Genomic DNA, 27,500 nt, shown 5'->3' on the forward strand with positions numbered 1-27,500 from the left:
GCGTGCTGAGGCCAAGGTGGTCCATGAAGGGGAGAGGTCGTTTAAATTACAGTTCCTATATTCAGCCTTTAACAAGCTGCTTTTGAGGTAGCGGTTTATAGACTCTTATTTCAGTTAATTATAACAGCAGTTTTTTGAAACAGTATTTTTATTGGTTTTATTGACGTGCCCTACTGTTTTTCCAATCCTGTGATTGGGTTCTGCTCGGTTACCTGAGAGAAGAAAAGCTTTCCTCCCCGACTGAAAAGATGCGGGGAACGCCTGCGGCAGAGGCGGGCGGTGGGCTGCTGGGGAGCTGCTCCGGCGCGGGAAGCCCGAAACTTCTCCCAAAGGTTCCCGCTGCCTACAGAGGGTTCCCGTGGCGTGCTCTGCAGATCTGGCTCCGTGTCTCTCTTCTACGTACGTGCACGTGCAAAACGGACCGTCCCGTGCGTGCAATGGGGTGTAATTACACAAAACCTCCAAAGATCCATGGCACTGTAGTGCGTTGCAAACAGTAAACCAGAAGGGCTGACAAGTGTTTATTAAAATGGAGGAAAATACACCGTATTTTTTTGGTTTTCCTGCTGTTCTAGGGTTCTATTTTTGGTTTTGAGGTCAAATTGGTAAGAAGTAAAGCCAGTTTGTCATTGGGTAATGCCATTTTAGGAAAGATCCTGCCAAGGTTTTGGGGGAGATAATCTCAAAGCCCTGTAGAAAAGCTTTGGAGAGAGTATACTTATTAACTGTGCTGTTTTAATTGGCATGTATTAGCAGGTTTTTTTCTGAGCGTCCTGCTCTCAGCCTCGGATGACGTGAAACTTTGGATGATGAATGCCTCCTAGGAACTCAGGTCTTGATGTGTTTCGTGATGGTTTCATCTGATGCCAGTGTCTGTTTCTGTGGTTTCTCAGTGTTCATACCTGGTTTAACAAAATAAACGAATACCATTTCTTTGCACCGGTGTTGGAAGCTTCACAGTAACATGGCGGGGGGGTCAAACTGGCCTCAAGGGCTTTGGTGCCTTCCCTGCCATCCTTTCTCCCATACAGCTGCTTCGGCGTGCAGTGCATCAGAAGGGCCTCATTCACATGAGGAAAGTATTTTCTTTTTTTTTTCAAGCACCAGATGGGCAGCACATCTCCGGTTGTGGCAGGAGTGTGCTTGGGGAGTCATATGCCAATCTCTGCCCTGATGGGAGATCCAGCACGTCAGGCATCAGATGAGCTTACGGTTGGTCCTAACAGGAGATGCTCAGAGGGCACAGACTGCATTACACCCAGACTGGGAAGTTGCTTTGAAAAATGTCCTGATGAGTTGAATTCTTAAGAGGTTCCTGATTTATCTGTATCTTAATTCATTTTAATAGGCTGGAGTATCTGCAGGTGCTGTTGATTATAATTCTTGGTGCTCACTTTCATCTGGAATTCATGCACTAATGCACGTCAAGGTGGACATCCAAAGTCAGAGCCCAGTTCCAATAACTCAGCCTTAAGTTTTCCTCCTTCAATTTCCCCGTGCACCAGTGGAGATCAGAGACCTGGGTCTTGCAGTATAAGGCTTGTAATGTGTATTTTAACTGCCTTAGGTTTTTTTCTTTTTTTTTCTTTTTTTTTTTTTAAATCCATGCATAATGGGGATTATATCTATCTGAGATATGTAGAAAAAATGTAAATTTTACTTCGGATACCAGCTAGCAACTGGGTTATTACTATGAGGCAAGCTTCTGAATAGAGGTGGTGGGGTTTATGTACGAGGTGATGCTACGTGGCAGTGGCACAGAGCTGGGAAATAGTGGGGAAAGCTGTGGTGAATACCCTAAAACAGAGGAGCTAAGTGGAGAAGCGAAGGGAGTCTGGTGTGCGGTTTAAGGGTCCCCCGCAGCCAGCCCTAACACAGTTAATTGCATGTGATAAAACCAACCTCAGAAGTCTGATGGGAGAATTCTTTTATATAAGAAAAAATGTTTTGTAACAATTTCTTGTAAGTGCTAAAATTAACTGACTTTCTTTTAACCTAATTATAGATAGAACTGATGATATCACCTATGCTTAATGTTGCCTAACATCTTGGGTGAGAGTGTGCTGCTGCTTGTAACTTGGCTGAATCTTTGCTTTTAAAAAATTCCTTTTTTGTTATTTTTTTTTTTTAAAGGCATTTCATGTGAAGTATCTGCTTAATTGCTGCTGGTTGAGGGTCTTCTGGGTGTGCGCTTGATTTTCTCCATTCTGGGTCTAGAACAGGGTGGTCCTTTCCAATGAGAAGATACACAGAAATTGGGGGTTTGGACCGTGAAATCCGCTGTAAAGCAGTAAGGTCAGACAACAAGTAGCGCTGAGACAGCCCAAACCAGGTGAGGAGTTAAGGAGGGTGAGTGGTGGCCAGGGTGGTAAAAGGGCAGAACATTGAAACTGGGCAGTATAAGGAGTGGGAAGGAGGTTGGCATGGAGTGGACGATGAAGCAGGGCTTGGGGCATTGGGACGCACAGCAGAAGATTGAGTTGGACAAAGAACCGTAACTTCTTTGTGGTTATCCTTGCACCTTACCATTGTTTTAACAGAGATCTTTGTCCGTAATGAGATACGCTTCTCTGAAAACACAGTAAATTTGTTCAGGAAAAATAAGCCAAGGCCACACACAAGTAGCATTGTTTTCCTTGAACGTGTTTCTTGTGTTCCTAGGAAAGTCCACTGCTCACCGATTGCTGTGTTTCCTCCGTGGTCTCACAGTACCGTATCCCAGGGCAAGATCTTGTTTGAAATCTGTGTCTCTCTATATAGGATTCCAATCAAAACTTTAATGGTACAGGGCAGTGAGTAGCATTTAATGACCTTCAGTGCTATCACTTGAGTCTTTTGGGCATTGACATTGATTTTCCTTATCTTGGCATGTGAAGACAGGAGTCTCACTCCCTTCTTTAAAGTGTTTGCTGGTACGCACTAGTAGCACAGAATAAGCAGGCAGCGGCTTTGCAGGCATCGCGGCTGGCAGCGGCGATGGGCTGTGTACTGCTTTCTTTAGGCAACCTCGGTTTGGTACCTGAATTTAACATCATTAATTGCAAGACCTGAAAAAAAGACTAGGCCATTTGGTTACCTATGTATTTTACTCAAGAGGTGCATCTATTTGTTTGGAATTTGTATTTGATACCCAAATTTCTGTGCACGTGCTTCTTTTTCTGGGTAATAGAGAGGTACCGTTTTAATGCAGAATTTCTGACCGGTCAGACCAGTAAGAATTTACATCCTCAGTAACGGATAAAAGCAGAAAGGAGAAAATATTGCAAAGGTTGTATGACAAGGAGTAAGTCTAACTCGGTTCTGAGTTCTTGTACTCTTCCATAAATGCATCAATTTCTTCTTAATAGGTCTTAAAAGGAACTGCGGTGGGGTCATTCAACACGAATTGGGGTGTTATTTCTGTTTATTGCAGCTCTCATCCTTTTTTTAATCTCTTACTACTATCATACAGACACTTCATTTATAAGCAGCTAAATTAAACTATGTAAGGATGTGCTTCTCCATGAATTTTAAACCTAAAAAGCTGCTTTGTTCATTGATTCAGTTGTGGGGAAAAATTGCAACACAGACATACGGCTATTTGAACTCTTTATTTGCCACATTTACAATATTAATAACACTGTTTCTAGAAGTTGTCACATCAAGTAAAAGATCTTCATTCCAGACTGTCTTTTGGGGCCAAATTGAGACTGGATGCATGCATTTAATAAATTGTAGTCTCAAGTAGTCATTTTTGTAAATAATTAGCTTCGGTGAAAGAATAAGTTAGCATATTGTATGCATCTAATGTTGCAAATGTACATACAGCAAACTTTCCTATTAATCAACAGTCAAGCACTGTAAGTTGGGTCTCATACATAATGAATTGTTCTTAAACCTCATGGGTTTCATTGATAGAAAAATAAGAGAAAACACAAGTGTAGTAAGCTTTTGAATAAAATTTAACGAGATTGCTCTGCATCCTGTAATCGTTTCCAAATCATTAGAGACCAGATAATTCATCTGCAGTTTTGGGGTGGCTTTAGCCTTCATCTATCAAAGAAAGACTATTTAAATGACATTTAGGTGTTGATAAAATACATTTTTATTTACCTTCACAATGAAGGATTCAGTAAAAATGCCAGCTAACTCTGTGTTTATTTTGTAAAGAATAATGCTGCATGACTGAGTCTCGTTTTAATGTTAATTTTTGTGTTCTAATCATTACTGATTCTTTCATTTGGAAGTAATATACCAGCTATTTCTCTAAGAAAAAAATGGTTTGGTAAGACAAGCACAGATACATATAGGTATAAGAAAAAAGGCAGTCAGCCTTCGCTTTTCAGACAGCGCAACTTTTTATACAGGTCTGACTTCTGGTGACTTCATATGCATGAGTGTTGTGTGGAAAGTTGTATTCAATCATTTGCTGATAAAATTTTAAAAAGTAATTTTAAAAAAAAGTACATAACCCTTTAAGTTATACTTGCCCCTCATACCTATTTCATGGCAAGAGTTACCATTCAGATCCTGGAGAATCGGCTGTGAATTCTCTTGCAAATGTCAAAATTTACTCTGATTTAGGAGCTCTTCACAATTAACCATACTGATGGCCCTAAGCTGTGGAGATGCTTGATGCACCAGATGTGCCCCAGCTGAGCAATGCCTCGGGAATAGTTTAATCATGGATTCTCACTGCCAGGAGACATCTCGAACCGACGGCGTTTGGTCGGTGCAGGAGTTTGTCCGAGAGGCGATATCCCGAGTAGAAGGCACCAGGAGGAAGGGCGTGTCCTCACGCATACGGGCTTGTCTGGTCCTTGGGCTGCAGCATGGCATCTCATGGGGAAAATGACCCAGGGACCCTTTTTTTTCTCACTGGTCTCTAAGACTCTTTGCTCCTCTCTGGTGCTCCAAGGACTGTTTTGTTCCTCAGGTGACTCACAGAGGGGTTATGGCTACATCCTAAACTCTCCCTGATGGTGATAACAGAATTCTGCTGTAATTGGGCAATATTCCAAAAAATGTTTACCTCTCCACCCAAGGACAGATTCTTTCTGTAAGATCCTTTTCCATAAGCCTGATGACAACCCCCCCTCCTGTTTTGGTTTTTTTTTCTCTTTTTTTTTTTAACCCTGGCATGAGGGTAAAAGCCATTCAGAAGTCCACCCGCATTCCCCCCTCTTGTTTGACGTTAAGTAGGTCTGCAGTCTCCAAGAGAGCCATGTCTAAATTGCTGTCAGATCGCATCACGCGCTCTGGCCGCCGAGCAGGGCTGCTGGGTCATGTCAGAGCCCATTCGTTATAGTCGGAGTCTGCTGCAGCAACTGGCCTCTGGTCTTTCTCCCTTAGCAAGAGGATTAGCATGACAGCCACATGGAGATCTTTACGGACAGTCACCAAACACTTGCTTAGGTTGGGCTTCAATTACCCGTTGGGTTGGTCGCTGAGGTTGGGTCTCCCTGACGTGGTGCAGGAGTCCCGCTCTCTCCAATGGGCTCCCTGTTTTGGGAAGGTTTCTATAATCTTCTCCCCAGCCCTCCTTTTGTTTTGTTTTGGGGGAATTTTGAGGGGGGAAAAAAGGGGGCTTTTTAATACAAGATACTTGCAGGGTTTTTTCCTTGCTGTTTTATTTCTGTCCCACGCTCCTCCATTAATGTACTCCTAGCCAGAGCCTTTTTCATCCCTGCTGGACTTAGGGTAATTTTGATAATATTTGGACCTGTTTAAGGCACACACTTCTAAAAAATCAAATGGCCAAAGAAACATCAAAATACAGAGAACAAACATGGATATGTCCCGCTGACAGAAATTCTTCCTACTTACCCCAGCCTGGAGGTACGCTTCAAACTGGAGATACTGAGCATTGTGCTACCCTATAAATGGGCTTGCAGATTTCCAGGGACAAACTGCAATGTTTTCTATTACAGGTTTAATTAAAATTTTGCATCTCTGCCTGCCAGGTACTTACTTTTCTGTCTTTTTCCTGGTTGTAAATGATGAAGCCGTAGGCGCTGGGGAGCCTCAGGACCAGTGTGGGAAAGTTGGAGCTCCCTTTCAGAGATGGGTCGTTGCCTTCCGCTCCTTCTTGCCAGACCCCATCTCTGCCCATCACACCTGCAGGTGTTGGGTTTGCTGCTTGGTTTTCCTCCTCTGCATTCTTCACGTCTTTCTTTGTCTGTCCATGTTAGACTCAACATGGACTTCTGATGTTCATTTTAATGAAGGCAGGCTAAGAGAAGGATTTGGTGAGATTTTGTGCCATTTGCTTTGGGAAGAGTACAGCTGATGATTGCTTTCACAGCATTCTGGTCAAACAAGATCCAAAAGCCTCTTAATTAGAACCAATTTATTTATATTTTAATATACAATTGGTTGCTAATGAATAAAAGTGCTTATGGCTTTTTGTTCAGGTATCACAGTGGTAAAAATTGTGGATGCCCTTAAAAAACATAGAATGGGATGTGGTTGAGTGTCCAAATATGTTTATTTTCTACATACCTGAAGATAATAGGATACTGTAAACCCAGTGATCTTCAGTGCTATGTGTACCATGGTGTCAATGCCCAATTCAGTTGGTAACAGCCTGGCAAAGACCCTGATGTCCATGAAAAAAGATTGGGAAGTTTTATGTAAAAACATACATTCCAAATCTTTTTTTTTCTATCTATTTTTATTTTAGGTCTTTATCCCTGCTGTTCTTGGAAAGGAACTGTTGTAGTTGTTATAGTCATGTAATAATGAATTATCTGAGTCTACCCACACGTACCAGTGGCCCTAGCTGACTGCAGTCTAGGAGTTGCAATTTTTTTTTGTGCTAGTTAGGGAGCTTTTTTGGTTTATATCTTAACCAAATTGAAATCAAGGGGACTCTTCACTAGCTTAGCACCTGAAGCAGTTTATAAACTTCTTAGGCAAACCACTGGAGGGTGAGGTAGTTATCTGGGGATAAAACATTCAGGTGTGTGTGGCTACAGGCAGTGGAAGCGAGCATCGGACATTATGTTCAACTGATCGATTATATTTAATGTATACAGATATTTTACAAATATACAAATAACTACATAAATATGTTGTGAAAGCTGATACAACATTCTCATAATATTTACCCTAAGGAAGCTGTCAGCTCTTAGCTTTACCCTAAGGACGTTGCCAGCAGAGCCGTTGTGATATATTCTCTTTATTTTAAATCACGCAGCTCAAAGTCCATCTTGTAGTGTTTCTGTTAAGGTTTGTTAAGGACTGACTGAGGCAAAAAGTAGCTCAGAAATAAAATAAATAATTAAAATCATACCAGTTTAGAACATGGCTACCCACTGAGGCTTCTCACAGCATTTCTCTGGTTTTTATAATGTTTAAGCTATTTAGGATGACACTGAAGCCAATCTGCTGCTTACATGTTTATTTTGGAAGCACGTTAGAAACTTCCAGTTCTTGGCAAGTGGTTTGGAAGGAGTCTGTTAAACTGAAACAGGTGGTGTTTCTGCTTTTCTCCCCCTCTGCTAAAACCATCTTTTCCTTCATTTCATCCCATGCAAACATAAGAAGTCACAGAAAAGACGCAGCTGGGATGGAGCCTCAGGAATACACCTCTCGGCTGCGGAGACGCAAGAGCCCGCTGCCTTCCTTAGGTTGTTCAGTCTTGAAAAAGAGCTGTAATGGAAATAAATATGCGGGACTGCACTAAGAACGGGATGGAATAGCTGTCGTGTGTGTAAGCTGGAGCAGCAGGTCTGCACCTGGGCTGTGGTGGATTCCTGTGCTGGGACTGACCTTGCGTCTCTCTTGGACTTCACCACCGCCAAGAGCTGAACGCGCAGGCTGGAGATCTGCAGCAGCAGCAGCAGTCGTTCCCTGGCCTGAAAACAAGTCTCCTTTTGAGAGACATCCAACTTCAAGAAAAAAATTTAAAAAATAGGTAGATATTTTTAGATGTCTGCTTTTTATAGCTTAAGACAAGCATGGGGTTTTTTCGTTTGAGGAGTATGTAGTTCAATTAAGCATCACGTTGTAAAGTCGTGTAGATGAGTCAGTCACTTGCAGCTGAATATCCATTTAACATCACCATAAAGTTAAGACAGACATCTAACTTACTGCACACATGTTAGAGGCTGGCATGTTAATGCAAACACAAAAGTTTCAGTTAAAAAAAAAAAAAAAAAAACCAAAACCCAAACTAAAAACCCTACAGTAAGGATTTCTTGTTCACCAAGTGAAAATACAAAAACCTCCACTTTCAGTTTTTTGAGATGCCAGGCAGCACAATTCACTGATGAAAACAAGTGCAATGACAGTCTCTCCGATGAAAATGTAAGTGATTTAAATAAGACTACTGCATTTTAAATAAACGCTTCTCATTATTCTAGCCACATTGCAAAAAAAAGTTGTTGGTACTTTTTAAGGAAAGATAATGAAATTCTCTAGGACAAAAGTAAAGCAATCAGATTTCTCACACCTTCTGTTTAGTTTCTTGCATTCTTAGGTGAACATGCTTATTTTATTTTCCTGTATAAAATTAAAAGCTCCGTCTTGTTGATTCAAGGTTTTAAGACTTAAACTTCCCATAGGTAAAACATATCACTAATGGCCATTTGGCCATCACCTTGTGTGCTGCTGGCCCTGCGCCACTGACGGCTCTACGGTCAGGAGCAAGTCCCTTCCTGGGGGATCACCAAGGGCAGGACATTAAGAAAAGAGGGTCCCCTTTTTCTTGTTGTTCATCACTAAAGATTAGGCACAAGTGGTTAATGTGACTCTTAGATTGGTATTTTTCTCTAATGGTATACAACTAACTTTTTCCTGTCCATGTTGACATTAGAGATGCTCAAAGATCAAGGCATGGAGTAGGGTGTTCAGAAACCTTCCAAGAAGTCACATTGAGCAGAGGAATTTCACACGAGGGGAGAAATTCCCCGTGATGTAACTCATCTGCTCTTCTCTTTGTCTTATGAATGTTTTGAGGCCACTTTTGCCTTGCTTTTTGAAATGTACGTATGGCTTACTTGGACCAAAGCGTGGCTTTGAAGCCTGAGAAAATCCTTTAAAAGGCAGCTGGTGTTTTAAGTTGAATTTTTAATGAGGAGGTAGTTTCTAGGAGTGCTGCTATGCAACTTCGGAAAGAGAAAGGGGAGGAGGGCCAGTAGAAGACACCCATGCATAAGTTATGTTCATTCTTTTTCTTTATTAATGCTGTCAAATTCCCAGGAATAGTTGTTAGCATTTCTAGCCAAGCAAAATTAATACAAAGATTTTTTTTATTTTTTTTTTTTTAACTTTCTGCCAGTTTGAAGCTCTCTGCATATATGTTGGCAAATTGACTTTATGTCCTACAGGAAAAGAAGTCAATGCATTCTTAGAAAGCAATTAATTTTCATCTTGCAAAGCTTTTGCTTTCTTGACCAAGGTGGAGGTGGCCGTGGAGGCGGTGGGCATTGTGAAAGTGTCTGGTGTTGAAGTCGTGGGAGGATGGTCTCGCCAAAAACAGCTAGAGGTGTTCAGCAGTGACAAGGCACTGTTCTTAAAAGCAGTAATTAAAAAAAATAAAAAATTAAGACTTATGTCCAAACAGTTCTGCCAGGAAAGACCTGGTGGAAGTGAGGAATGCGCACGTGATGGCAGGGGGTACGTAGCCGCGCGTTGGGATGGCTAAGCCTTGCTATGGTACGCAGCGCGTTTCTGCAGCCCTCCCAGCTACACGGATAGGCAAAGCAGCTGCGGTAATTTGTTTCGGCTTAAACAGATTGATGGACCATTACTCTATTCCGTATATTAAATATGGAACTAACGGCCTGACGGTTACTTTGAGGCTTCAGGCAAAGCCTTGAGCACCCCGTGTGCCAGCCTCACTAGCACTGCACCTCGCCAGCGCTGGGGTGCTGCTTGCCACCTGGTTTGGGGGAGAACGGTGGTAGTTTGGTGCCTTTCTGGAGCAGGAGGAAATTACAGTGCCTGTCTGGCAGCGTCAGGCTGGGGCGGTCGGCGGCAGAGCTGGGAGCCCAGCTGGGGGCTGCTTGCTTGCAGAGCAGCGAGGAGACAAAGTCTTTTGGTTTTATGATGATATTACAGTCCAAATCATTTCCAGACTCCCGAGAATGTGAAACAAGATGATGTGAAAAACATAAGGTTACTGTAGTTTTGAGTGCTTTCTATGCTCTTCTGGATAAATGGAGCAGAAAAGTCTACCAACTTCTCTTTGAGATTTCAGAGGCATTATTATATTCTGTAGTTATTATATTGTCGTAGCTCTAACAATCCACAGTAAAACTGAGCCATATTCTGCTGAGTGTTGTACATGTGCAGAATAACGGATTATCCGTGGTGTCGAGAGCTTGGTTTGAGGTCCATGTTGTAGGTATTCACGCAAAAAAGTTTGTGCACAGATTCTCATACTTTTTTTTAGCAAAGAGATTATTAAATAGCAAAATAACACAAAGTAGACATCAGTTTTGTAAAGCAAATTGATACTACTTCACACACACATAAAAAAAAAAGAACAAGCAAAAGCATTAATTTGGTAAATAAATGGAAAGAGAGAAATAGAATTGCATTTCATTTCTAGCATACTGGATCCAAAGCTGATTCTTCATTTTTGTTTTGCCTCTGCTCCAAGCCATCAACTCGTATTCTTGTGCGACTGGAGTATTTTAATTGTCCGCCTCTGCGTCCCTCTTCTTCTCTGCCACTTTCTTATCAGTAATTATGTGGCCTTCAGTGGTTAACAATTAATCAGAAAATGAATTGGGGCTGGGGGAGATGGCAGGGCCGTTTGATCATGCACCAGGCGAGTGAGGGCTTCGCTTCTGAGAGTAACCCTGACCCAGCTCCCGCCTGCACATCATTTATCCCGTCCAGAGGCAGAGCCGGGGCTGGTGTCTGATTACACCGACGTCCCGTCGTGTTCGGCTCCACGAGCTGTTGTGGATCAAGCGTGGGAAGGCGTTCGGTCTTTTTGCAGAGGTGCCTTGTGGCAAAAGCAGACCTGGTGTCTTTTATGCCATTACTGGTACATCACGCGTTTCGTTTTCTTCAGCTTTCTGCGAGGAGGGAGCTAAAAAATTATTTTTGCTCGCTTGCAGCACGCTCGAGCGTACTGGGGGATTTGGGTTGGTTTGCTCTTTCCCCATACCTGGGTGGCAGAATTGCTCTCGTTTTCTCTTTCTTCTGTTGTCTCAGGTTCACATGTAGTTTCATATTTCTACAATTTTCTCTCCCTTCTCCTGCTTTGTGGTACATCCAACCCCTCAGCAGGACACTATGCTGTTGAGTTTTAACAGCACGTTATTGAGAAACTTCTTGTTCTGGGGTCTGGCTGTATTTCCAGCTGGGGGAAAAAAAACCTGCAATAATCAGAGTGTAGGATGGCTCATCAGCGGTACTTAAGATTCTGGATAGAAGACTGTCGGCAGGACTTGCTGTTTTGGCAGTCACCCTTGATGTTGTCTCCTTATCGGTCTTCCCGTCGTTTCTCTTGGGTGCATTGCTAACGGGCTCTGCTTGTTTATCGGTACACTGAAGTCAGTCTCTGCAGTTTTGAGAGACACCCGCCGCATCGCGGTCTTGTAAAGCACCAGGAGAGCACCACCACCCCTTCACCAGCTCTGCTTCGCCTCACTGGAAGCAAACGGGTTGGGAAACACAGCTGGATATTTGCAAATCCAGTGTTCACGTTTTCATTCCTCTCATACACACGTTGCTCTTCCAGAGGAAAAGAAGAAAAAAGCAACAAGGGAAGAAGTACATTTTTGTTTGCAGGTGCTTTGTGTTCGCTTGCTTTGCTCTTCAGTATCTTGCAAGCACGAGCTGCCATTGAAAATCAAATGAATTCTCAATTGCTTCCTTCCAATTCAATAAGTGGAGGAAAGCAGAAACCTGCCACCGTCACTGGAAGGAAACGGGGCAGAGGAAGACATGGGTTCAGCAGAAAGCCGTTTCCTTCCCTCCTTTCCCCAGGGATGGTCCCTGGGGAGACGGGACTGCGCCCTTGGGGGACCTGGAGGAGGACCCTCACCTCCATCCACCCGGGAAGCACGAGGATGCGTCGTTTTCTTGCTCCCTGACATTTCCCACTTTGCAAGGCATTTTTCTCTCACCAATCTTTTATGTTTGGTTTTTTTTACAGGTGTAAGCAACCTCACATCATCATTGCATTTCTAGAGGTGATGAGGATGCATTTTTGATATTGCTGTTATGAGTATCCCCTTATCAGAGCAGCAGAAAGATGGAGTCTGACTCTGGATTGAATGTTTTGATTTTTTGTTTGTTTGCTAACGTAGAGTGATGAATATTCATTTTTTGTAATTTCTATCATTATAATTTTACAATTCTCTCTCTCTCTCTTGCAGCAGGGCAGAGTCCTCGGCCGCTTGTGAGGTGTGTGAAGGCGCGGAGGAGATGACGGAGCCGCTGAAGCAGTGCACGGCCTGGCTGCGCGCCTACTTCTGCGAACCGGCGAGGATGGCGAGCCTTCCCGTGCCGGCCTTCCACCACCCGCTGCTCCGGCAAGGTCTGTGCCGCGGGACGCCCGTCCCCTCCCTGCTCCCGTCAGCCAGGGTGGTGCGGGCTCCCGTCCCCTTAATTTTTGGTCAATGGCAATAAAAGTGATGTGGTTCAGCTCCCGACAGTTGCTGGCTGAAAGGTTTGAGTAGGAATGCATCTGAAGGGCAGTAAGCTTTTCAATAATGTCGTTGTTCGCCTAAACGGGCTTTTTCCCAGCGACGGGGGAATGAGGCTTAGACATGTCCACGTCTATTGGGATGGACACTTCACCGATGCCAAAGCAGTCAGTGGTGGTTACGTTGTGTAAGGTAGCTATGTTTTGATTCCTCAAAGTTATCACAGATGCTGTTTGGATTTTTTTTTAAATGAACAAGTATTGTTATAAAGAAGTTATGCTACTCGTGTCTTTAGATAAAAACAAGACCTGAGAAAAGTTTCTCCTTACCATTCTCCATTCACTGGCTGTGCTCCTGAAGACCTTGTAACAAGTCAATCTCTTGAAATGAAATAGATCCCATTGTTTAAAAAAAAAAAAAAATTCTCAGAAGTCTGCTTTTTGCAGTGCCTTCTGGTCCGTCCATGAATATCGTCATTCCCCAGTGAATGAAAGCTTCAGTTTAATAGATCCATTCTTTAATTGTATTAGATTCCATGATAATATAGGACCAAAAAGGGACTAGTATCCCCTACCTTACACGAGGTAAGGTAGCACTAGTTTTTGTATCAACTATAACTTTTATGTACTCTTTTTTTGTGGTTCAAGTTGAAAGACGCCTTTTAAATAAGGGTGCCTAGGTTTGTATTGTATTTTAAGGCATAGGCACTATACGTCAGTACCCGTGTAAAACAATGGCCGGTTTTACCTGTGGGAAGGAAGAGCTGTTTTGACAAGCACGCCTTTGCAAGTAGTATCTACAAGAACTCAGCTGTCTCTACTGCTAATTGCTGGTTTTATTCTAATTCCTATAAATAGTAGGTTTCTTCTTGCTGTTACCCTTTCTTATTCTTAATTATCTAATGGCAGCTGCAAGTAGAACAACAAAATCAAAATGCCGTTGTTGTGCAGAGCGTCCTGCAGATAATCAGGCTGTTGCTTTCGGAAGGTGGGAGTCTTACACTTTGTGAGCTTTGCACAGCACCTTTGTTTTAATGATGAACTTCAGTAATTAGTCTTCTATGTTATGAATATTTCTCAGTGCGAGAGCTTTCATAGTCAAATTACAGCGTGGATACTGAGTATTTTTAAACTAAGTTGTGTATTGCACTGTCTCACCCTAATTTTTATACAAACATCGTTTTTATCAACTATTAAAAAAATTTCATTTGGAAATTGTAGTGAAACCATCCAATTAACGTGTGGGAGAATAAGCACTAATGACACTATGATGTCAAAACTGCCAAAACACTCATGAAGCATGGCCTTCTAGGTGATTAAATGACCATTTGAGGAAGTTTTTTATTAGCTGGGATGAAATCAAGACCCGTATTGTGAAAACTTTAGGGTTGGGCTGAACGTGAATGGGCAAAGCTGGGTGGGAAATAGTTACTGCTGCTGTTCCTTCTGTCTTTGAATAACATCAGGGGAATCCTGCTTCCCAGATTATGTACCAGAAGATTATAAAACATTTAAAGTAGTGCTTTTACTTTTATTATTTTTTCCTAAATTGGATACTGAATTCTTTTTAGCTTGGCTGATGACATTTCTTGGTCTACATGCTGATGATGATGTTTTGCCTGCTGGTTTGGGGTTTAGCCCTGAGCAGGCTTGCCTTGACTGACTTATGGTCAGAGTTGGTAGGGGACTTTGGTCCTTCCCTGGGCAGCAACCTTCCTGGGCAGGCAATGCTGGAAGAGACTGAAGATCATTTAAAAGAAGATAAATAAGTATATTTGTTAATAGGAAGCTTCTTGAGGAAAAGCAGTCATCACCCTCGAATTTTTTTTGGGGGGGAAGGAAGACTCTTCAGCACCATCCAAATGCAAAACCCACCTGAGAGCTGCCTGCGGGGATGGGATGGGGTGGCCGGTGGCGATGAGCATCCACGCTGGTGTCTCTGCAGCACCCGTGGCTTGGTGAAGGATGCTGGTCCCACTGGGCGCGCACTGGGCAGCAGTCGTCCTAATGGGGTGTGACCTTATCTATCACAGGTTCGGTGCTGGGGGGGACTGGAGCATGGTTTTCTCATTTTAACATGTGCAGGTTCAGGTTTTTTTAATTTAGTTCAGTTATTTGTTCTTGGACTGAGAGCAGGTGTGCACGTTTTATGGGGGGAGGCACGTACGTAATGGAAACGCTAACAAAGAATTAATTGGCACAGATCACAATGGTGTGATAGCATTTCTATTCTTCTCTTACCTTCTCCTAGTAACACTTTCATAAAACAGAAAAAAATTATGTTGGAAGGAATGTAGAAATACATGTCAAAAATTTGAAGAAACTATTTTTAAAAGTTATTTAGTAGAAAGGTAAGGTAAAAACTGCATTATAATGGATTACATTGTACATTTCAATTTATCTGTAAGTCAGAAATGCAGTAATGCAAAATTAGGAGTTTGGTATTTATTTACTTTTTCACATTTACATTTGAAAGTGCCTACTCGTTTCTCCAGGCGCTTAAAAATGCAGAATAAACAGAAGCGAGAGCATGAGGATCCAAAGCCGGGCAGGCTTTTTCTCACCACACTGATTTCCTTACTTGTCTCTGTTCAGCAGCAGTTCTTCCAAGGAATCGTCAAAACCTTTGGCCCTTCTTTTCTCCCCTTCCCTGTAAACATGACCACTTACAGCGTGGTTCTTTGATATTAGGTGACTTGAGTTCCATCATCAGGTGCTTTTGCGATAAGGACCGATTACTGGATATTCTCTTTCTTAATCAGTGCTTATATCAAATTTTATTTTATTTTTTTCTGTGCTAGCATCATCTGAGGATGGAAGGGTGTTTGATTATGTCAAACACATAAGAGGTTCCTCATTTAACAAAACAGTGTAAAGTGCTTTCAGGATGAAGCACTTCTCAATTCATGGTCAATTTTCTGCAGCTGCTTTTGTGCCAACTATTAAGACATAGCTCCTTGTGGAGAGAAAAATAGCAACAATCAACTTTGAGATAACAAAAGCAGGGAGATTTGCAAATTCAGAAAGTAAAGATGTCTTGCAGGTTGCAGAAAGCCATCTTTCCGGCACGGCAGCACCCGGCCTCGAGCGCTGCGTGGACGGACAGAGGAGCACAGTTGGTGACCACCCAACAAACATCTAGCTGTATGCTTTGCTTTTCTGGGCTCGTAGGGAAGCAAGACACCAGACCCTGTTTGAACACTGAGTACCTTCCAGCAACCCCTGCGCTGACAGTGAAAATATAATAATAACCATTTCATTATCCTATTGTAATTTGGTTGCCAAGTGCGTATGCGTTACCAAGGCAAAGGCAAGCTGAATTCTGACATTTACTGTTTCAGCGGATCATCTTGTGTCTTAAATTTTTCTAAAGTGCCTTTAATTTTCTAAATTACTATTAAAAGGGGGAAACATGTTTAAAAGCACTCTAAATACAGAATTAACCATTCCTCCTCATAACTCGTTGTTGGCAAAGTTTGAATCTGAAGCACTGACACTGGAGCACAGCTTGAGGCAGGCAGAAGTTTGAAGCTGGCTGCCCAACACCTCCAGGAGTTGTTGGCTTACTGGCTGTCCAGTTTAGCCTATGCAGCCAATTTATTATTTTTTTTAAATGTAATTGAAAAACTGGCATTTTCAACAATTTGTGTCATGGCCAGGGACATTCAATGTGGAATTTCACTGAACAAAGAAAAAGGGTTTTTTTCCCACTTCTCCGTAGCATGACTTCAAGGTGTTACGCCTCAGAAAAATCACTGAATGTCTATAATGGCAAGTGGCTAATTGGTCTTATTGCATCATGGTCATTGGCCCCCTTTATATATGAAAAAAAAGTTGACCGTTATTGTTTTGAAGCCTATGCATAAGTTGCTTCATCTGTGGGTCTGTGAAATGGAAAAGGCAACGTTAACTTGGCCAATCATGAAATTTTATGACTTTTCTTTTTTTGTGCATTGTAACCGTGGTGGTTGCGGTCACAGAAAGCATTGCGGCGCTGGACGCTGCAGCGAGGAATGGTTGTGTGTTTACAGACCAGATGGCTCATTAGAGCAACAAGAGCAGAGGAAATTGGAGACACACAAGAGTTTTCCTTTGCCCTGTGACGAGCAGCAGCCCTGGGGCTCTGCTCTTTGCGTGCCCTGCCGTGCCATGCCGCCGTCCTCGCCGGAGGAAGTCCTTTAGCTTTGCAAAACCACGCTTTTATAGTCTTGAGCCTGGAGTTCCTCAGTTGGGTCCCCGTACCGGAGGTGTAGACCTGAAGCAAAGCTGCGCCTTTCGACTCAGTCCACCTTAATCACCCTAGTTCTTCAAATAAGCCGTGAATTACCGTGTCAGTGCGAGGGTCGAGGTCTCTGCAGGTCTGCAAGTGACATTATCTGTGTCGCCTTGCAAACCAAAGGCAGAGAAAAGCTGCGCAAAAAGATCGAGGAGGAGCAACCTGAGGATGGAGACTGGAGAGGTGAGCTTTGCAAGCCAGATTAGTAGCTAAAATTTCCTGTGCATAATGTATGTTATTCATCCAAGAGGGGTTATTGATGAAACACTTCATACATAATGGGAGCGGAGAGTCTTCAAAGAAACTGGTAGTACCTCCATTCTCCCTTCAAGATGACTTCGCTCCGTACCCAGGCCTGTAATCAATAATTACCCTGTGATTTCCTGGGAGCCTCCTTGTTCAGAAACTCGAACCAAAGCAGCGCAGGCTAGTGAACCCGGCGTAGTCCCTGCCAAAGGATGGCAAAGCACACTCTGAAATCCCAGTTACAGGCTGAAGAAAATATTTATTTTCTGGTGCCACCTCTGTGGAGTCGGACTCGTCCTTGGTTCCCGTGCTGCACGCTTGCCCGTCCTTCTGGGGTCTGCAAGTGGTGTTGAATCTCTCCCTTTAGAAAGCACCTATGGAGAAAATCCTTCCATTAACTGCAGCTGGATTACTCTTTCACCTTCCTGCCAGTGGAACACAGTAGCACCTCTTTGTTTTACTGGTTTTGCACATTCTAAACTATTAAAAAAAAATAAAAAAATTGCAGCAGATTAAGAAAGAAAAGTAAATTTTACACATTCTGGCTGTAACTCAGCAAAGGCCAAAGTATGTTTTTTCCTTTTTGTGGTTGGAATGCTCAAATCACAAGTTTTCTGAAGATTGTGGGGCTGTTAATTCACTTATTTCTGAGATGGCAAATTCAACATCCCATGAATGCTTATGTTTAAAAGAGGTGTTTTTAATTACTGTGCTGCTTACCCTTACAGTGCGCGGTATATTCTAAGAGTACATTTTTCTCACGTACAATTTAGCCAAAGACTTTTTCAATATATAAAGATTATTTAAATAAGAAAAGCATTTACAGTGTTAAGATTAATACAGATCTATTTTCTTGCTTTAAATTACAGATTAAAAAAAAAATCATAAAAATCATTGACTTTGTTGAGATACTGCCTAGTAAAGCTATAAATTTTGAAGCTTCAGGTGCCGGTTTATCCTATTATTATCCTATTATCCTGTTATTATTTATCCTATTATTATCCTATTATCCAATAGGATAGCAACTCTGTATTCACATTCGGTGGGAAAGAAATGGCTGGTAAAAATGTCATTCTTTAAAACATAAGAATGGGTAAACCACTTTTCAGGAGCCCCAGAAGCAGAGGGGGAAGGTCTGAGACTCAAAGTGGAGCAGGTATGAAAAAACCTGATCAAAAGAGTAGGAGTAGCTGGAGAACACTCAGGGATGTCAGACGTCCTGGTCGGTCCTGAGGTCACTGCACGGCTTCGTTTTATGTTATGAAAAAATATGCAACATTATGTTGGGGTGATTTGCAGCCTTGAGGAGAACAGGAGAAAATGGGAGTTAAAGGTGAGGGCAGGTGAGGAATGGAAAGGTTGAATTTGACCTATGAATGATTTCATTGAGCTGTAGGTAACTTAGGTCACTAGTTGAAAAAGTAACCATAAGCATTTTAAGTACATCTTTGCGTGGTGTTAGCAAGATAGTAAATACTAGTGAATGACATCTTCACAAGTTTACTATCTTTATTAACTCGTAATTCTTAAAGCGATGGCCTATGGATATGAGAGACATATCTATAGAGACATATATATGTCTGGATCCTATGTAGTTTTAATTTTTTTCAGTCCTGTGTATGACTTGTAACTTTTTTTGCCCTTTTAAAATAAATTGTACCTACTCTTAAATGACTTTTCTAGTATGATCTAGTATACATAAATCCATACGCAGTATCTGAAAATATGCTAGCTGGCTGGAGCTTACTAGGATGATAGGCAGCCAAATAGGGTGCTAAAGCAAGACAAGTGTTTTGGGGGTTGTCTGGAACTTCTCTAAGTACATATTTTCATGGTGCAGGTACATACGTGTTCAGGGGCTACGTATTTAGTTAGTCCCAGGGTGATCTTTTTTTTTCTTAAATGTAGTACAGTTGATACTGTAAACATCAGGTGTTACATCACGGACCAGTTCCTGTGATTTCCTTTTTAGATAGGTGTATCTGTGTGTATATACACATAGATAGATATATATATGAAATAAATTGGGTTTGAGTGGTAGGTATGGTGCAGCTGACAGCCCTCCCTCTCACTGGTGCAATGAGAATGATGCAGTGCCCGAGCCCCCAGGCCAGGCGATGCCATTTCATCAGTTGCCACATTCAAAGCATAACCATCCTCAACAAGAAAAGCAGAAAACTCAGCCTACAGAAAAACTCCAGGAGCCAACCTGTCCCAGTATCCTCTCTCTACATTTACCTTATTACCAGTAAAAATTGAAAATTCATTAAAGTTCAGCTGGGAAAGTATAAATCCACCAGCATTACCAGGTTATATTTATATTTTTTCAGCATTGAATTATGCTGTTGGGTAACCTGCTGAGGAGGAGGCAGGGCTTGCCCTTTCCTAGACAAATGCAAAATGTCATTCATGCCATTTATTTATGTTGCAATTTGTGAAATTCTCTTAATTTTGTTGTAGAGATTCAATTTGCTAAAGAAAAAAAGTTGTGAAATTTTTCTGCCTTTCCCTTTTTCATTCCTGCAGCTTCATCAGACATGCAAATACATTTCTGTTTAGGCTTTTAGAAAATGTTATATTAAAGTAATATGAAATAATCTGCTCGAAAACGTTAGTACTTCACATATCTGGACATGGCAGATTCAAATGCAAAGAGATGACAAGCTTTCATATTTCTGTCTGCCAACACAAAATTCAAATTCCAGAGACTGGCACCTTCTTTTATTACCACTTCATGTGAGAATAGTTTTGATAAGCAGAAAGTCACTGTTTTGCTAGACATTTAATGGATTTTTACAATCCAATACTTTCCTACAATTTTCTTCAAACAGAAATCAATCCTCTTCAACCTTCAAAAATGAAAACAACAAAACCCAAAACTAGCCCAGTTATTTTATGTCTCAAATTCTTTTTCCAGCCCAGTTGGCCTGTTGCTTTCCATCAACCTTTCGTATTTTAAACCAAAACTAAACAAACAAGCAAAAAAATCAGTACAAATGCATTATGGACAGAAGAATTTACAAAATTCCTGACCCAGTTCCTATTGAACTCAGAGCAAAGTTCCCATCATTTTCGGTGGAATCTTGTGTGATTTTAGGTGTATGTTAAGGAGTACTCTTAATTTAAGAGTTCACTGTTCATAGGATAAATTGCCAGCCAAATACAAGCCATTTTTGACAATTCAGGCCCGATTAGGTGTAAATGTCCTTTTTGCCACTGTCCCTGGCACGCTGTTGGAATTTAGGCAAAGCAGTTTGGATGCACTCATTCCAGGGATGGCTGAGAAAACGTAACTTCTTGTGGGTTTTTGGTGGAGCCTTGCAGAATAACCATGGCCTGAGGTGTGACCTTTGAAAGAGTCAAGTATGGGGAGAGTGGTGTGTCTGTCCTGCCATGGGGAAGGTAGTGAAAGGGTCAGTTCTTTAAAAAAAAATAAAAATGTATTTTCAGTAGGATAGTCCTTTCTTGTCAATATTCTTGACATTAATTACAGGTAGACCACAGTTAGAATAAGGGAGCGTTACCTAAATAGTTTATTTTTTAGGTAAGGATGGATTGAAGCTCCACAGCTGATAAGTCACCTGTACAACATCACTGTATGATGGCAAAAATTTACTTGGTCTCAGAGAATTTGGGGATGTTGGAGCAAGTCATGGTGACTCTGAAATAGCTGCAGAGATGTGTGGATATTGAAATTATTCCAAAACCAGGCTTCTTTTTTGAAGGGAAAGGTTTGTGTTTGGTGTCTTCCGCTATTTGGTATGAATTCACTGATCCTGAATTCGGGATGGCTGTGGTGGGGTGGAAGATGATGGAAGTGGAGTATCTGCTCTCCCTTTGCTGCTCAACTTCCTTGCTCTGAGCAAGGTGACGCAGTCCTGTCTGCTGGTGGACGGTCCCCTCCTTTTGTCGGGAGGTTTCCAGGACTGCACCCAGCAGAAAGCTCTGACGGTGTCAGGAGTTCACGTATTTATCTTTGCATATACCTGCTTTTGGCCCAAGGTCAGGACAGTTTCTCTGTAATCTGCAGCTGTAAAAGCCGCGTGCATGGGATGCTCCTTTATAAAGTCAGTATGTTCAAAATCAGATCCTTTCTCCCTCCACGAAATAAAAGGAGTAAGTTGACCCCGATAGAAGAAATATTTTGACCAACCTGGTAACTTTTGACTTTGCTGCTTGGATATGAGATTTAGATTAAAAGGTAAGAACTGAAGGTGGATACAAACAAATACCAATGTGGGAAAAAGACTTCTTGTATCCAGAGTCATGTGGTCATCATCTTCACCCGAAGCCCCAGACCTTAACAACCTGCTAGCATTGCAGACCTGTGAGGAATAAGTTTAATTTAATTCATTTTTCCTTTGATTTGTTTGCTTGCTTGCCACACATGCAGCCCCATGTGACCTTTGCACCCCTACTTAATAAAAACCTATATAATCAAGATAAAAGGAAAGGATTTTATCAATATAGCCCCCCACACCTATTTTATTAATGAACTTTCAGCCAAGTTTACTTAAATCCCCTTATCGATGGGAAATATCGTCAATACTCATATACATTTAACCTGTTCGGTATTTCAAAGGTAATGTGCCTAATGTGACTGTTACTATGGCAAGCACCTTGTTTCTAAATACCATTGTTTGGGGTTTTTTTTCAGAAAATGAAAATATAGTGGTATTTGCAACAGCCTTTATGTTAGAGGCACATAGACAAATTCATCTGAGGGGAAGCCATTTTCTAATATAGATACTTTGCTGCTGCTTGACCTAAGGATGCCCCTTTCTGACCTATTTCCAAGACGTTTTTGCTGTATCTCATTTCGGAGTTTGTGAATGTGCGAGCTGGCCAGTATATTCTGGGAAAAACAAGGACTTACTTAACTGTAAAAACACACTTTTCACTAGAAATTTGCATCCCGCACTCTCCTCAGAATAAAATATGCAAGAACAACATAAATGGCATACTCTTTTTTTTTTTTCTTTCTTTCTTTTTTTCCCCATGAATTGGGCCTTTGATGTTCAAGAGGAGCCAGTATTAAAGGACATCCCTAGAAGGCTGTAGAAATTGTTCCTATTTATGACAAATGTAAAATAGTACAAATCTAGCTGAATGTGATGGTGTCATTAGTTTGTGAATCGCATCCTTGAAAATAACTGTGGAGGAGCCAAATCGGTTTAAAAGAAGATAACAAAATGGTTTAAGCTACTTAGGTTGAATGCCAATTATATTTTAATATTCAACTGAGCATATTTTACTAAGAAAAAAGGCAGCGTCGACGCATGCATAACTCATTGGCAGCGTCGACCAGCTGTGCCACTCTTCTCTTCGAATCACTTTGTGCATTTTAGTAGCATGGTAATTTAGTAGAGAACTACCTGAGTGATGGCATTTTCAATGAGCAGGTAATCTACAGAGAATTTTTATATGGTTATGAGTTCTGTGCTTCAGCCTGGCAACACAAAAATACATCAAGACCAATTACGGTATCAACTTTCAGCGTGATACCCTTGCCACGCAAGTGCATGTATTTCTGCCCCAGGCATTTCAAATTGCATCTAATTTGAAATCTTTGGGGTTTTAATTAAATTTCAGAATATATGGAATTCTTCATTAGTACCTGCTCTGAATAGCAGATTATACTTCTCTCAGTCTCTCGTTAAAGAAGTAGGCTGTGGTAAATAGCATGTTCAAGAACTGATCATTTGTGGTGCCTGGATATTGGGAACAGAAATAGTGAAATGCAAAATAATATCAAAAAGATTATTAGTCCAGTGAGGGACTCTTGATTTGTATTTTAATGGAATTTTACATTTCTCTTAATGATTTGCAAATTGTCCTCTGATTATAAGATGCATTAAGCTTTTCATTTTAATGGAGAGACACAGCCATTAGCAGAATTTTTTTTCTGTCTTCTTTTTAGAGTGCTTCCCTGCAGCAGATAAATATTGAAACCATTAACACCTTTTGATGTACTTTATAGTGCTGCAGCTTGGACCAATACATGAATGAACGTGGCCTTTTATATTTTAGCACTTTGCTTGAAGCTCATGATTGTCGTTACATGGGTGAACAATGACTGAAGCTATACGTTTTCAGGCAAGCAATAAAATTATGTGTATTTCCCTATAATTAATGTTCCAAATGTTTTGGTGAACATCATTCATATTTAATGCCAAACGAAAAGTAAAGCCAACAAAAGTCAAGATCTGAAATTCAGATTGGGGGTGCTCTGACCTTAGCTCTGACCATCCTTTAAGGGAGAAGGATTGCGGTGCCTCTTCGAGCAAGGTTTGTTAAGGATTCACACGCAACTGCTCAGTGGGCAAGTACACAAATGTGTTCTTTGTTGCAGACACAAGAATATATGTACGCTCTTCATTTGTCAATCTGAAAGTCAAATTTCCTCCTTGCTTTCAGCTTAACATGAACCCTTAACGTTGTATAAACACGTTTGTGCCTGTGCTGATTTCATTGGGTTTGGCAGCAGGGCACAGGATGAGGAAACAGCCTCTTTTTTGGGGCAGGTTGTGAAACATAGGTTGTATTTTCCTGATACTGCAGATTTCTGTTAAATAATGGGGCTGTTAGATCAGGTGAAAAACTTATTAACCCTACTAACTTATTAAAATCCCTGTAATATTCTTTAGATGCTTGGAAAAGCGAATCATTCTGTAAGAGGTGCTGGACAGGGGTGTTTTTAAGCAGCGTGCTCGTTTCTCCAACCCCACCTGCTTCTCGCACCCCAAATAACCCGGAATTCCTGTCTGTGCTTTTGTAGAGTTCTCCTCTCCTGGCAGTTGACCACTTGCTGCAGGAACTTCCTCCACACAAGGTGGTTACTTTAGGGCTTCCTATTAATTTAGCAAACCCTAGTCTCTGAAAAACCATCAGGGGTCACTGATAGGACTTCTCCTCTGTTTGCTTCCAGGATGTCTGTTTAAATAATTTGAATCTCGGGAATTAAAATTGCAGTTCATTTAGCAGCGCGCTGTGTATGATGGCACCGTTATCAGTCAAGAGGCTAAGTGACTTCATGAAATCACACTTTATGTCTTCACAGTTGTTTTGCTGACTGCTTAAATGTGTGCTCCTTAAAAAGAGAAAGAAAAAGAAAAAAAAAAAACCACTAACTTTGAGGTTGAAGCCAGAAGATTCTAGGAATTAATTGCTGCTGCTTTCATATGTGCCATGAAAAGACGTTGCATCATTTGTGAATTAGTGTTTGTAAAGTGCTATGTAAGTGTTAGCTTCATAGATTAGATATTTATAATTCAATAATAAATTAATACAAACTAAAAAGAAAACCGGTACTTTGATACTGACTTAATTTGTATGCAGTAAGCAAATAGTTACATTTTATTACAGTTAAGCAATTTAATGAATATTATTTTTAACTTGCACATTTACAAAGAAACTTATAGAAATCTAAAGAAATTGCTATTCATCTTTTAGACAAGTGAAGATCTTATACTTTGTTCACATAGTGGAGCACATTTGCATTGCATGTTTCATATATTAATTTTCTAGGGCAGGTTATCTTTGGTAACACGATCTTCAGAAAGCAACCAAGGGTGCAGATTTCTTGATCCGGAGTCATTTGGGAGTGGATATTTGGGGCCATGTTGAAAAATGAAACGGTAAAACACCTCATCGACATAATTCTAAGTGGAATTATAGAGAAAAAGCAATTATGTGTGAAGCAACAAAACCTACAGGAGAGATCCTGGCGCATCCCAGCCTCCCTCCCCGTCACGCTCGGGTCCTCTGCCATCAGCCTGCCCAGAGGAGAACAACCAGGATACTTGTGCTGACATAATCCGGTGGTTAACCATCATTGTGGAGGTATTGTCGCTTGGCAGTTTTGAAGAGAGACGATCATTGCTTTCTCCAAAATACCCTGGCTTGGCGTTGCCCCGTTTCACAGGTGGATATAGAATTGGGTTTTTGTGCGTATGCTTCCTGGGGCACGCTGGTGAGTCCTCCTGGACTGCGTTGCAGGACACCCTACAGGAGCCTAATCGGGGAAATGTGTCCGTGCTTGTAGTATGATACAACAAATTCCCATTTGCAGAATCAGTTTTACAGAAGATGATATCAAAATTCATTGATTTATTCCCATTTACATCATGGGAGCACGTTGGAGCCCTGAGGTGATTAAAAAAAAAAAAAATAAATCTTGTAGGACATATGCATGATGTTCAGAGCCCACAGTTTCACACTTAGTTTGCTCGCAGTGGTTCTAGGTTGTGTGTGTGAATGGAGGGCTGGGGGGATTCGAGCTCCTTGTTTGAGTTTGTCGCTTTATTTCTCCAAAGCTCTCCAATTTGTAGGTTATCGGCACTCCCAGGTTTAGTTTTAAACCTGATGATCCTGAGCCAAGACCTTGAACCAAAGGTCGTGATGAGTTTGAAATTTTGATGTTAGTAAGCTTAATTTCTAGGTATGAATTGGAAATTGCGCTTTATCAACACATGGGAGTGGTTGAATCCTTTTTGTTCACCTTGTATTTTGAGTTCATTAATGCTGGAATGATACTTCCAGTGTATCCGTAAATATTCAGTAGTTTTCTGCAGAACCTCCCCGCCTGTTCCAGTCTAACTAACCAGATGGTCCTGCCTACCCTTCAGAAATCCCAGTGTTAACAGGAAACTACGTCTTTTCTGACTTATTTAGGAACTGTGGGCAGGTTTGTGTGTCTTCTTAATGGGACGAGTCAGGAGAAGAGCTGGATCATACCAGCACCTGGGAGACTGCATTTTTGTTAAGTTCCAACCATGCAGATTGAGGTAAATTGGATTTAATTTTTGGGTTTTCTCCGGAGAAGGAGAGGAGGAACTTTCACAGGCCTGGCATCAACTGTGGTGCTTTCAACAGGCAATAATGAGAACTCCCAGAAATGGGAAAAAGAGGGTTGAGGTGGGACCAGAAGTTCCACTTCAGTGTGTGCCTGCAGTAATTTCTCAATTTGAAGTCAGATGATGGCCAGTTGTGGTCTCTTGTCACACATGGCCCTTCCGTAGCGATTTGTACTGCTGTGTGAGAGCAGAGTTCAGTTCCTGAGCTCGGTCTGCAAATTGCAGGTGATGAGGAGAATTCAGAAGACACCCAGGTGAAGTTCTTGGTCAGTACCAGCTCTCTGACAAAGTGAAATAGAGACAAGTCCTCATTTAAATTTGTATTTTTCTATTCAAGATGGAAAAATTTTATGGCCCAGTCACTTAGAAGTTGTAGCCGAGCTGGTGCGTAGTATCTCTGGAAGGACTATTCTGGATCCTTTCCAGAACAGATATGGCATTAAATACTGATAAAATATGAAAAGATAACCTGAGTTTGAAGTGAATGAGGTAGTGGTTGATGTTTCTCAATTGCTCTGATCTGCAGATACAGGCATCGTATGTATGTTTATAGTAGTTCCTATCTGTATTAAAAATATTCATGAAGTCATTAAAAAGTTATTTTTACGTACTTTGCACAGTTATTCCCTGCTCCCAAAATTGACATATTTGAAACAAAGCAAAAATATTTGCTCCTAGAATGAGATTTTGAATGGCTAGTATAAGCCTGGAGCAGATGCCTGTACCTGATCATTAAACCTGTAGGTACGGCGTTGTAGAAATACCAACAGGTCTTTGGGTGCCTCAGCCGTGGAGGTGACTGCAGACTCGGGACACTTGTCCTGGTCTCCGGCTGCTTGCCTTCAACCTCCGCTCTGCTCCCGCGCAGTGCCCACAGCGCTATAAAAATGCAAAGGTACGAGTTGGACATCTCCAAGCCAAAACGTTGAGCAGTTTGCTAATTTTAAACCACTTGCGTTCATATGCACAATGATTCATTGAACAGCCTCGATCTCTTGGCTCTGCTGCGTGGAGCTGGCCGGGTGTCATCTTTGAAGAGCTCGTCGATGGGGTCCTGCTGCGCGGACGCGGGCAGAGGCTGGTGCCTTGTGTCAGCGCTCAGTTAGGAGGGGAAGCTAAAAATACATAAACCCAGAATTTTCTCTTAAAACAACAGCGTTAAAGAATTAGTCGTTTTCTGTGCACCACGGCATTTTATACATCCCAAAGCAACATATTACCATTTAAAATATACTAAATTGTTGCCTTTTATTGGCCAGGTATTTGACCTGGTGGGGGGGCATTGATGGCAAGCCTTAACACTGTGTGAGCTACGATTTATGCCATTTATTTTTAACGTACCCTGAAAGGGGATACTCGGAGTGTTTCTTTCCGTGCACAAACATGAGAGTTTTGGAGGAACCCGAGAGGAGCTCCCAGCTGAACGCAGGGGAGATGTCCTGGGCTGAAAAGGCTCTGCCTCTTCTCAGGTGTGTGAATAAACTCCCTGGTAACTTGGTCCTGTTTGTAAAGCATCCGAAAGACGCGTGGTGCG

At 41.6% G+C, this 27,500-nt stretch overlaps 1 protein-coding gene across 1 annotated transcript in view; it reads left to right on the forward strand.

The window, feature by feature from the left end:
• MGMT (O-6-methylguanine-DNA methyltransferase) overlaps positions 1 to 27,500 on the forward strand; it is a 167,790-nt gene that overhangs the window by 119,896 nt on the left and 20,394 nt on the right. Inside the window, exon 6 of the mRNA XM_049809904.1 lies at positions 12,321 to 12,481. Within this exon, the coding sequence (XP_049665861.1) occupies positions 12,321 to 12,481 (161 nt within the window). The remainder of the gene's footprint in view (positions 1 to 12,320; positions 12,482 to 27,500) is intronic.

This window comes from Accipiter gentilis, chromosome 9 (genome assembly GCF_929443795.1).
Source record: "Accipiter gentilis chromosome 9, bAccGen1.1, whole genome shotgun sequence".
NCBI lineage: Eukaryota > Metazoa > Chordata > Aves > Accipitriformes > Accipitridae > Astur > Astur gentilis.